The sequence below is a fragment of the Accipiter gentilis genome, chromosome 33, assembly GCF_929443795.1.
Source record: "Accipiter gentilis chromosome 33, bAccGen1.1, whole genome shotgun sequence".
NCBI classification, from domain to species: domain Eukaryota; kingdom Metazoa; phylum Chordata; class Aves; order Accipitriformes; family Accipitridae; genus Astur; species Astur gentilis.
In genome coordinates this window covers 2,257,099-2,269,058 of record NC_064912.1, presented here as the reverse complement: position 1 = coordinate 2,269,058, position 11,960 = coordinate 2,257,099, and the positions used below count along the sequence as shown (strand labels likewise).

At 59.6% G+C, this 11,960-nt stretch overlaps 1 protein-coding gene across 3 annotated transcripts in view; it reads left to right on the top strand.

Moving 5' to 3' along the window:
- Positions 1 to 7,393: 7,393 nt before the first annotated feature.
- Positions 7,394 to 11,960, top strand: part of LOC126034290 (syntaxin-binding protein 4-like) — a 48,828-nt gene continuing 44,261 nt past the window's right edge. For 2 of the 3 annotated variants that reach the window (XM_049791817.1, XM_049791820.1), the window contains exon 1: positions 7,394 to 7,597. In XM_049791817.1, coding sequence (XP_049647774.1) covers positions 7,530 to 7,597 — 68 coding nt within the window. In that variant the 5' untranslated portion in view covers positions 7,394 to 7,529. Of the gene's footprint in view, positions 7,598 to 8,215; positions 8,394 to 11,960 lie in introns of those variants that run through there. The other variant, XM_049791819.1, reaches the window with a different exon arrangement.

Here is an 11,960-nt window from a genome sequence, read left to right as displayed (position 1 = left end):
ACCGCCTCCTGCCTGCCTCATGCCTGCCTCCTGCCTGCCTTCTGCCTGCCTTCTGCCTGCAGCTGCCCGGCTGGGCTGGTCCGGCCCGGCCTTCCCCCCCCCCCCCCCCCCGCAGCATCCCTCCCCAGGGCTTCCCGGAGGGTTTTGGTGGAGCCCAGCGCTCCCAGTTCCAGCCCTGCCTGAAAGGGGCTTCGGCAGGGTTGGATACCCCCTCCTCCCAATGTGTAGGGTCAACTGTGTTATCCCCCTGGAGTCGGGGAATAGGTGGGGAGCAGCAGAGCAGGGAGCAGATTTGGGGGGGGGGGGGGGGGGTCCCCCAGGCCTGATGGGGCTGGGGGGTGATGGGCACAGGGTGAAGGCACGGAGGGGCAGCTGCCTCCTCCACCAGCCTCCCTGCACGGCCCGCTTTGCCCCAGCACCTCCTGGGTGTCTTCTGTCTTTAGGAGCGACCGGTGCGCTGAGCATCACGGCTTCTTCCAGGAGCATCCGTCTCCGGGGCCCGGAGCCCCGGTCGGGAAGCTGGTGCCGGGGCAGATCCCAGCGACCCAGGGGGATCCCCTCTTCCCTGGGGGGGCTCAGGCATACAGGCAGTGAGAAGGCAATGAGATGCCTCCCCCAGCCTAAGAGGTTTTGCTCACATATCCACAAGCACGCAGCAGTCAGTAATTAGGACCAGCTCTGGCATTTTTATCCTGGGATTTTGTGCCCATGTGGGATTAAAGGCCTGATTGTAGCTTCCCCACCAGCCCCAAATCCTCTGCTGATTTTCATTCTGGGGGCAAGTCAGTGCATACCGTGACCTATTGATCCCGATCCCCTGCGTGCATCAGATCGCCTCTGCTCCGGGGTGGCTCATCCCAGGCGCCCTTAGAGAGCGCAGAGCCCTCTGGCCGGAGAGACGTTACTCCACGGGTCCGGCTTCACCTGCCCAGGGCGCCAGGAGGCCGCGGGTCCCGGCGACGACAGCGCAAGGCAAGTGTGTGTGTCTATAGGAGAGTTTCCTCCATCCCGCTTTGGCGTGGGTTGTCCTCCTGGCTGCTTTTATGGGGTGAGAGGCAGTTTCCTTGCAGGGGCTGAGCACACCGGTATGTAGCGGGGAGGCTCCGTGGCACTGGGGGGGTCTGACTGTGCTCCCCAGCATTGCCAGCCACTTCTCGGTGGTGAATTATTCATCAGAAAACAGTGAGGGTGTGAGGCTGAAAGCCACAGCTGATGGTCCCCAGAGCCTTGAACCTGCTCGGAGGCGGGCTATCACCCTGCAAAATAGCAATGCTTTGGGTTTTCATGGCCTCGTCCAGCTGAGCATCTTCAAGCCTTTGGCGAGCGGAGATGTATTTAACACGCTTGCAGGTGCCGAAGCCTGATCTGGCAGTGTCCTGGCAGGGGTGGCAGGATCCTGCCAGGATTGAGCTTCCCAAGGAGTGGAACCATGCAATGAGACTCAGACCCCCCATCTGCTGCCAGGGGGCTGATGGGGTGAGGCTGGAGCAGCCTGACAGTGGCAGCAATCCCCCACCAGTCCCAAAACAGCCTGAATCGGGGCTGCTGGCCTGACCCCACGCTGCCTGGGGTCGAGTTTCTGGGCTTTATCAGTTACCAACCATGATGACTCCATTTTAAATGTAACTGAGGTTACAGCTTTGTCTTCAGGGTGCTTCAATTTTTGCTTCCAGATAGATTCAGTTTGTGGGAATCCCCTTGGCAAGAACGGTTCAACCGATCCCCCAGTACCGGTTAATCCCTGGGGGCTGGCCAGGCTGGCAGTGCCGGGAGGCTGGTGTGCTTCCCACCGCAGCCACACATCCATGCCAGGCTCCTGCCAGGACTGAGGAGCAGACCAGGCATTCCTTATTTTTTGGGGAGAAGGAGGATTTGCCTGGTGCTGCCGTTCATTCGGAGGCTGTGAGCATCCCTGTGCTGCAGAGGCAGCCCTGTCCGGCCAGGCAGCACCCACATCCCCCACCCCGGAGCGTTGGCTCCGATCCCAAAACAAGGGGAGGTGAGGAGAGGGAAACCCAACCCACCTACTTTTATTTTACCGCATGAAGTTCTGCTTTATTTGCTCTAGAAACACTTTCTGGTTTTCGTGCTTTCGTATCCCCCCCCCCCCCCAATATCTAGTGACAACACGTTCCTGGGTGCTCCAGGGACTGATTGCTCCTCTTCCAGCTTTTCCCCATGAGCTGTACGCATCCCAGAGCCCCCCTTTTCTTAAACCCTTTGCAAAGGTGAGCAGAGGCTGGGTTTAGGGATGAAATGCCTTTGCCTACCAGAGGGTGCCAGCTCTGCAGCCTTAATTCTCCTAATCTCCCCACATCTCTGGTGTGGCTCATTTTTTGTGTGTGAATGCCCTTGAGAGCCGCAAAATTGCAGCTGCTGGGTGAAACACCGGGCGGAGAGAAACTCCGTCGTAGTGGAAAACGATGTCTTATGTAAACTGCCCAGGTATTTTGACTTGACGTTGGCTTTGGATCAGAGGCGCTGTAGAAAGCCACATTGCACAGCGTTCTTTTGGGGACCTGGGGGCCTGTGGTTTGGGGGTGCTGGCAGCTCTCATGCAAGAGCTGGTGCTGGCCCAAAGCACCGCACACCCAGTGCTGAGGTTTCCTCCCCAGCTGGGGTCTGCTGGAGCTGCAGCTCAGATCTGAGATGGGAGGGGAGGTTTTTTGTAGCATTTATTTTGCAAATGAGCCTTTTGGTGGCTTTACTGATGCAGCTGGTCCCCACTGTGCTCCGTGTCCCCCCAGCTCCTGCTGCTGCAGGAGCCGGCACACCCCATACCGGTACCCAGACCCGGTGCCACCGGCTCTTTTGAAGTCTCTTGAGCATCTAGAAGTAGGGTTGTCCCGCCACCCAGGAGCCCGTGCTGGGGAGAGAGCTTTGGCCCCAGCGTGCCCGAGGAGCTGCCAGGCAGGTGGGAACTCGTGGGGGGATGCCAAGCCCCAGGGGTGCTGCTCCCAGGGACACCGGGAAGCCACGCTCAGGGATGGAGCCCACCAGGACCCCCCGCAAGCCGTGCTCCCGTGCCTCCTCTCCAGCCCTTAAAACACCCATTGAGCTCCTTCCATGAGGGTGAGCACCTCGACAGAGGCAGCGATGTGCCAATATTGACTTAACTTGGGTAAGAAGCTCTTGAGCTGCTGCCGCGGGAGGGGAAGCAGGAGAGGAGCATGTTTTATGCAATGAGATTGCATTTTCCTGGCAAGCCCTTCCCCGGCACGGATCCCACACCCTGCTGAGCTCGCCCTGCTCCACCCTGCACCGTTCCCATCGCCACCGGCCGAGCTGACCCCTCTGCTGAGAGGTGCAGGATGGGCATCAGCTGCTGGGGTCTTGCTCCCTGCTGACAGCTCTGTGATGGGTTTGACCATCCCACCGTGTCCCACTGTCCCACCCCACGCAAGCCCATCCTAATCCGGGAAGACATCGGGGCTTGGTGGGGCAAACCAGCATCGTGGCAGCAGCATCCCCCTCCCCACGTGCCCCAAAAGTCACGGCAGCTCCGGTGTGTCCTGCGGTGCCGAGGGGTTTTGGGGACCCATCGCAGCAGGGGAGCCGGCTATGGGGATGCTCAGCCCTGGGGGCTTTTCAGCAGCATTTCCCAATGTAGAATTTTAGGATTTAGCTTTGGATGGGTGGATAAAAAATTTTGGAAATTTCTTCCAAAAGCTGAGACAGTGGAACACAAACTAACAGTGGTTTGGCCAAAACCTCATTTATTTTCTGGGTGGGACTTTTTGACAGTCCTTGGATGGCCCAGCTGAACCGCTTGCTCCCATATCAGGGGGTTGCTGGCTATCGGGTGGGAAGGGAGTTCCCGCTCGCAGCTGGTGCGGCGCAGGAAAGCAGGGCACCGAAACACCTTCATGCTGCCGCTTCCTTCTCGCCGGCTCCCACGTGCGCAGGAATGCAGCCGTGCTCGTTCCTAACTGGTCCTGTGCTGGGCGAAACCTTCCTCAGCTCCGTTTAAGGCTGGTTTTGCTGTGAAATCAGCAGCCAGCCTGGCTGCTCCAGCCCCATTCCGCAGCCCCTGCGAGCCCCGATAGCATTTTAAATGGGTCTTGTGGGATGTGGTGGCTCAAAGCTCCAAGCCCAGAGCTGCATCAAGCGGCGAGAAATAAATTGAATAAAAGAAGCGCATCGCTCCCAAGTGAAGCTGAAGGACGGGGAAGCTCCTGCCCCAGCAGGGAAGTGCCTTTTTCTGCTGCACTTGCTGGTTTGAGCCCAAGTGCCATCAAGGGAGTTAAATATTGAACAAACACTAAGCACAAGCTGGTGCTAGCAGCCAAGCAAAACAAAGGCTGAGCGAGGCCGGCGCTCTGACTCATTTGGCATGAAAATGCAGCACGGAATAAATTAAATTTGGCTTTTCCTTATCCTCCCGGTGTGGTACGGAGCAGAGGAGCTGTGTTGTCACCGGCGGTGCAGCCGAGCACGCTGGTGTGGTGGCTTTGGGGTGCTGGGGGTGCCAGGCTGGAGGCAGCAAGCGGTGGCAGGCACAGAAGGCATTGAGGAGGGATGGGGGGCACCTGCACCAAACTGGGGGGACGACGACAGAGGGGGACACCCCCACCTTGGCAGGTCCCTATCCTGTGTCGCCAGCCACGGCTTTCAGAAAGGCACTGAGCACGGTATGGCGGGGCTGGTGGCATCAGGATTTTAAGATCACGATGCGCTCGCTGCATCCAGGGTGGTGGCAGCTGCTCTTGGTCCTTATTCTCCTGCCTCACAAAGGGGTGGAGAGGGTGGGGGGGAATCCCAGCTCCCCAGGGGGGACACCCAGGTGTCCCTTCCTCCTCCTGCGTGACATGGTGCTGCAGCCCTGGACACCTGTGTGGGAGCCCTGGTCTTCTGGGAACTCGGAGGTGAGCCGTGTGCCCCTGGAGACCCAAACCATCGCAGTGGGCCCATTGCTGAAGGGGAGCATCACCCGTGGCCAAGATCCTGGCCGGGGTGTCCCAAGGCAGGGTCTGCCCCGGCACAGGCTCCCCAGAAGCCATGGAAAGAGAGAAAAAGGTCAAGCCTCCACGGCAGGTTTTGGCCCGTGATGTAAAGGCTGAGAATTTCCTGGGTGTAATGTTTGCATCTGTATAAATATGCAGATGGAGCGCACCCATGGGCAGCTGCCTCTGATGGGCGAGGGAGATAATGCTCCGCTTCCGCCAGCACGGAAACTCTCGGAGGAAAGGGCAAGGCAGCGCCTTGCTCCCCAGCGCTCCTCGCTCCCCAGCACGCCTCCATGATTCACCCCACGAGCCCAACTCGGGGCAAGCTGTGACCCTCCCCGACGGCTGTGGGCAAGTGGGGGGACGCATCCGTGGGCCGTCCCTGTGGGCTGCCAGTGGCTGCAAGGAGGGAGGCGGAAACGATGCCCCAGGGCACCGGGTACCTCGTCGGAGCTGGACCTCCGGCACCAGGGCAGGATTGGGGTGGCCTCGCCATCCCCACGGCCCCTGGGTGCTGTCCTGCCCCGGAGCAGGGTGACACCGCCTTTGACAATCCCAACCGGTGAGACGGGGAGAGGCCAGCTCAGCCCGGAGCCGGCCGCGGCACCCCAACACCCTTGCGCCTGCCCGCTCCCAGCGGTTTCGGCAAACCCTGCTGCCCATCCTCTCCCAGCGGCAGAAACCGGTCCCGGGGCTCACGCCCGGCACCGCCCGGCCCCAGGTTGCAACAGCCCCGGGAGTAGGTGGTTCTCCCCGCACCGGCGTGGGGTACCGGCACCCCTCGGCAGGAGGGTTCACTGGGCTGGGGAAGGTCATGCGTCCCAAACGCACCATGGGGTGACTCTATACGGACAGGGATGCATGGAAGAGGGCTGGCTCGGGACAGGGTGTAAAGCAGACCTGCGCCCTGAAAGATGCATAGGCACAAAGCCATCCCGTTGGGGAGGACCGTGCCTCCTCACGGGACTGTCGCCGGGCTGGGAGGTGGCCAGTGAAAAGGATTTTGGCACCGGCACATCCTGCACAGTCACTTGGAAAGGATGCTGAGCAGGATCAGCCCGGCGAGAAGTGCCTGCGGGCTGTCACCCCGGGCACGGGCACATCCTTCTGGGTGGCTGCCGTGTCTGCCCGCCAGCCTCCTCCCTCCTCTTCATCACAGCCGGGGTGGCTGTATTGACCCCAAGGACTGAGGTGTCCTGACTGGGGCTGGAGATGTCACCAGCCACCACCGAGTCCCCAGACACCCACCCAACGCCCGTGGGACGCCTCGGCTCAGGGCTGGGCAGCAGCGGCCAGCCAGCCAGCCAGCCAGATTGCCACCATCTCTACCATTTGATGTTTTCCCCAGTCAGTCCCCAAGTGTCCCAGTGTTACCTGGAGCTGGGGGGAGTGGTGGGCACAGGACCTGGCCCTCGGTGGGGCTAGCAGCTTTCCTGGACCATGCGGGACGGGGACAGATAGATGCATTTCGTAATCCCCGGGACTCACCTAATCCCCAGGTCCCGGTCACCCCAGGCTGGTGCCATGGGACCATGCCTGATGGGGAGAGGGAGAAATAAAATATGGTACATGCAGTGGATTGATGCTTATTTGAGTTTTTTCCACCACCCCGAATCAGGGACCTGTCTGCCCGTCCTGCTGTCTGTCCATCCCACCCACAATTGGATAAAGGGAAGCACAATGGGACAGGCTGTGAACTCACCACTCTGGGATAATTTATATGGATGAGCCCACCCCACTTCAAAGAGTTTCCATCTGCTCGCCGGTGCTCACTCCCAGGGCTTTCCTAATAGTCTAAAGGATCGTCTGGATGCTGGGGTATGCCCAGACGACTTTAAACCGGGGGGGGGGGGAAACCCATGCAAGAATTGTGCCCCACATTATATAAATAATCAGAAATGCTGAAGCCTGCTGGCAGCGGCTGGGGAGGAGGGGAGCAGCGTGTCACCGCAGTCTGGGTTTAATGCAGGGTGGCAACGCCTGCAATTGGCTTTAAACAGTTTGTGGTAGCAGGTTAACCATCGATTATAACCGTCGTTAATGATTATAACCATCATTAACAGCCACTGCAAGTGCAAGGCGAGGGGGGGACCTCAGTGGTGAAGGGGGGCGAAGGGGTCATCCTGCTGAAATAAACGCTCAGGTTATTGAACCAAGGGGCCGTCCTGGGCAGGGAGAGCGGGACGCGTGCTCCGCTGACGGCCACACACCGGCGATGGGACACCTTTGCTGGGTCCCACGGTGGAGGCGTTCGCCGTGCCGTGCCCCGAGCAGCTCCGACCCTGGAGGGAGGCTCAGACCTGCCGGCTGGAATTAGCCGTACCGCAGCATCCCCGGGCAGCGGCACAGCTGCTCCGTGCCCGGCCGGCACCACAGAACTGGAGACATTGGCAGGGTTTAGCCGGGGGGGAGCCAGGAGAGGGGCGATCACATGCTTGCCCGCCTGGGATTAGATGTAGCTGGCTGCAGCGGTGAGCCATGCCAGGGAGCCGTGCCGGCCGCTGGCACTCTGAGCCCATGGCCCTGGGCAGCAGGAGCCGGCCGCGGCAGCCCTAAGGGCTCGGTGGGGACGGGTGGCCCCGGATGATGTCCTACCTCCAGCCCCCTGGCCGCGACCTGGAGCGCTTCGATGGGCTTTCTCTCATTTACTGGTAAGCAGGGCAGGATGCTGCCACGCCGGGAATAGGGGCATCGCTCTGCGTTTCGGACCCCACCTTTGGGAACGGCGTTATGGAGGATATGTTCAGTGACCCTATGGTTTTTTTGCGGGGCTTAATTCAATTCATTTTGGTAGCCCCTCTCCGGAGGGCGGGATCTTGTGGGAGTCCCGCAGCACCCGCATCCAAGCTTCCCTGGGAGGGAGAGCGCGCAGGTGAGGCTGGTATCAGCCAGGGGTGGGGAAGGGGACTTATTTTGCAGGCAGCAGCTGGGAAAGCACCCACAGCCTCTGCAAACTATTGCGGGTGCTCTTGCTTCTGTTGCAGCCCTGGTGCTGGGCTCTCCCATCTGGCAAAACCAGCCCCCCCCCACCGCCAAAGGGACCGTGTTCACCCTGTGCCAGTGTCTGGGGGACAGGTGGGTGCGAGGCAGGGACCCCCGTGTGGGTGCAGGGAAGGTGGCGGGCACGGCGGAGGGGATGCGAGGTGAAGGCGGGTGCTGAGCAGCTGCAGATGTCTATGTAGGGCAGAGAGAGCCGGCGGGAGTGCGGCTGCGGCTGGAGCCAGGGTTCAGAGCGTGCAGCTTTAGCCGATTAACTGGGGGTCAGTGGGCCGGATCCAGAGCCGGCAGGGACCCTGGCAGGCTCTTGGGGCCATCCTGAGACTTGGCAGAGGCTTTCTTGGGCTGGCTGAGACTTGATGTCCCCCCCCTGGGGACTGAGAACCCGGGGCACCCTGCACTCACTGGGGACCATGGACGCTGCTGGGGCACGATCCGTCTCCTGCTGAAGTAGGTCATTGGAGTGAGGGCTGGGGGGGTTGCGGGGTGGGCAGCACCCCACACGGGTGCAGGCAGGCTGGTGAGGGCAGAATCCTGGGGCGACAGCTACCTTCACCTGAGAGTTTGGTTTGGGGTCCTATGCTGATGCTTCTCTGCTGCTTTTGGGTGCAGAAAAGGCAGAATCTGTTGCTGCTCAGAAGGAGGTAGCACGAGACAGGCTTGACCTTGTGGGGTGTGTTTTGGGGAGCGCTGCCAGGTTGGTGCCACTGATGGGTGCTGACGTTACGGGACCGTGGTGTTGTGTACGGGGGCAGGCAGAGCTACACCCCTGCCTGGCAGCATGAGCGGCCTCACCACGGTCCCCTGGGCATCCCTGGCCCCACGGGGCTGCTAAGACCTGCTTCCCTGCACTTGCAAGGCAAAAATGTTCAGAAACCATTTTCTACCTCAGAAATCTGCTTATATGCCGGGGTTTTGGGTCGAAACCTCTCCCAGCTTTGTCGGCTGGGATGTGCTTTGCGTGGATGGAGAGCCTCGGCCGAGGGGTAGCCGGCTTTGTGCCGGGGGACCGGCTCCCACATGTGACGGGTGCCAGATGTGCCGGCTGGCGTTCGGCTGTCTGGCGGCTCCGCCGGGATGCGGCGGAGGGTGGCGAGCAGATGGTGGGGAGATAACACCTCCCTGGTGCTCCGATAAGTATGGCTCCGCTCTGCCGCTGATTAAAAGATTAATTTTAGAGTTTGAAATAGGAATTTAATAAATAAACATGAGCTGCCAGTGGGACCTCATCAAGAGGGCACGGGGTGGCGATTGCTGTGGTTGGACCAGTGGCTTGTCCCTCAGCACCGGTTTCTCCGGGCAGTGATGCCGGCGTGACCCTAGGGGGTTCTCCCGTATGGCTTCGCTCCTCCGAAGAGTGGCTGCTGGAGGCTGTAAGCAGGCTTTGCAATGGTGGCTTTTGTGCAGGAGCTTTGCCAGACCCAGCGGGAAATAAAACAGCCCCAAAGGTGCCCATTGATGCTGGGCAGGTCTCGTGGCTGGTGGCTGGACCACGCTGTGCGTGCGCCGGGTGGGTGAGGACCCGCTGCCGGCTCCTCACCGGGCACGGCTGGGGTCCAGGACCAGTCCGGCGCTTGCTCCAATCCTCTGTGTTATTATTGCTGTCGTGTTTGTGGCTTTTGCCGGGGTCTGGGTTTGAGCACGAGGATGTTCACAGCTTGAGGATGGGTCAGAGCTCTTCCCAAGCCTCTGCTGTGCTCCCAGCTTGGCGGCACATTCTGAAATCTTTCCCAAAAATATGTTGTTTTCCCATCTTTCCATACCCAGCCATTTCCCTCCCCTCCTTCTTTCCGTCTTCTTTCTTATGGATTCACTTGGGTGAGTTTCCTGCCATAATTCTCACGTTTTTCCGCAATTAATTTGGGGAGGACAGACCAGTGGCCTGGCCGGCAGAGCAGGGTCCACAGCCCCCACCAGCAACTGTCCCCTGTTAATAAGTTTATAACCAGTCCAATCCCACGGCCCAGGGGATTTAGAAAGGCAGGGAGGTTTATAATCCTGTTAACCCTTCACAGGAGCTGATGCCCAAAGTGGGGCCGCAGCACAAGTCCCCAAGCAGAGCAGCAGATCGCCTACCTCATGGGAAGGGGAGGAGGAGGAGGAGGGAGGGAGGAAAGCTTCCCCAAGTGTGAGATGCCACTGCGCCTTGGTCCTGCTGGGGCAAAAACGAAGAGAGCTTGTTCGAGCGTTAAATTGCATTAATCCCCATCTTAAGTGGGTACATCCTAGGTCCGGGCTGGAGCAGATGCTGGGGGAACACTTACCTTGGCTGAGTACGGGGCTCTGGCATAAACACCTTTCCTCAAAACCTCAGGCAGACCAAGCCTGACCTCACTTCCACATGAAGCAGCCTCTCTTCCTAATTACTGCAGGACAGGCTAATTAAAAAGGCCCTTTTGCTTGTTCCTCAACTAAAGCCTTTCAGAGAAGCCTGGGAATAGCTGAATGCCGATGGAGGGGTCTGTCCATGGGAAAACACTCGTGACCCCTCTCCAAGCTCCAGCAGTCTCTGAGACCAGCTCTGCCAGGCAGGCGTCTGTGGGCTGAGCTTCTTCTGGGTGAGAAGCATCTCCAGAAAACATTCCACCTCAGTTGACTTGATGCATACCTTTCAGGGGGGCTCAGCTTCCTCCTGGAAGCCGCTGTCCCCACCGGGGTGTAGGTGATGGTCAGCAGAGACCTGACTTTCAGACTGCAAAGATTCGTCGGGATCAATCCCCCATGCTGAAGAAAGCCACTAGCTGAGAAGGACGTTGGGACATGGGATGAAGTTTAGAGAAGGGGTTGAAGAATGGAAAAGCTGGGCCAGCAGTGAGGGACGGTATCTCCACCTGCCTGTGGTCTTGGTGGCTGGGTGGTACTGCCTCATGGGGCAGATGCCCTGGGACAAGGGGGTCTGTCTCCTTGAATGGTGAGGAGATGCATCCAGCCTGGGTCGGGGGGGAGATACCTTCCCTCAACAGATGAAGGGAGCAAGCATTGGGAAAACCGCCTCAGCTTTCAAACCTCCACACCTCTCCATCTTTAGACTAACGAGCAGGTTTGGCTTCAGACAGGAGTGAAGGGTCACCCACCACCACAAGCAGTGGGGAGATGAAATGCTCCCCGGGAGCCATCCTCTGACCTCTGCAGCCAGAGGAGACCCGTGCTCAGCTGCGGGGAGTGGAGCTGGGTCGACGAGAGGGTTGGTAGGATGAGGTAGGGCTGGTCCCTTTTCCTCCTGGTCTGGAGGACTGAGCCCTTTTGCAAGGAAGGGACACTGTGGCCATGAGGTGTGCGACAATGACCAGGGCTGGCCATCCACCTCGGGGAGGAGGGGATGGGTGTGCGACCACGCAGGTGGTGGTGGGAAGCAGTAGCTGCCCCCGGGCAGCCTCTCTGGTGCCCTGGGATCCTGTTCTGTGCCCCAGAGGAAGGAGCGCTGGGATCTGCATGGCTCTCAGGAGGAGGAAGGTGCCCGCAGGGTGTGGAGACATCGATGTCTGACTGCTGCCAGCCCAGCAGTCACGCTCCTGGGGATGAGGTTTCACCACGAGTGATGTCACTGGGAAGAAGCGGGACCCCGGGCCTGGGGGAGCGGCGTCACCCCGCCAGGACTGGCAGAACCGCTTCATCTGCTACCACCTCTCTGCTCGCCTATGGGCGGGTGGCCAGGGAGCTGCTGATGCCCACGGCTGGGATGGGTGAACGGAGCTGCTGGTCCCTGGGTGCTCCCCATAATACCTGCCTGCTTTCTTCACCGGTAATTTTGGCAGCATGGTTTTGTTTGGATACAAGTTACTCCTGGGGAGATTCCAGTTGGGCACAAGAGGAAAATTTCTCACCATGAGAACAATCAGCCATTGGAATAATCTCCCCAGGCAAGCGGTGAATTCCCCAATATTGGACACTTTTAAGGTCCAGCTGAACAGGGTGCTGGGCCATCTTGCCTAGACTGTGCTTTTGCCAAGAAAGTTTGGACCAGATGATCCTTGATGTCCCTTCCAACCTGCTATTCCCTGATTGTTTGTTCCCTCT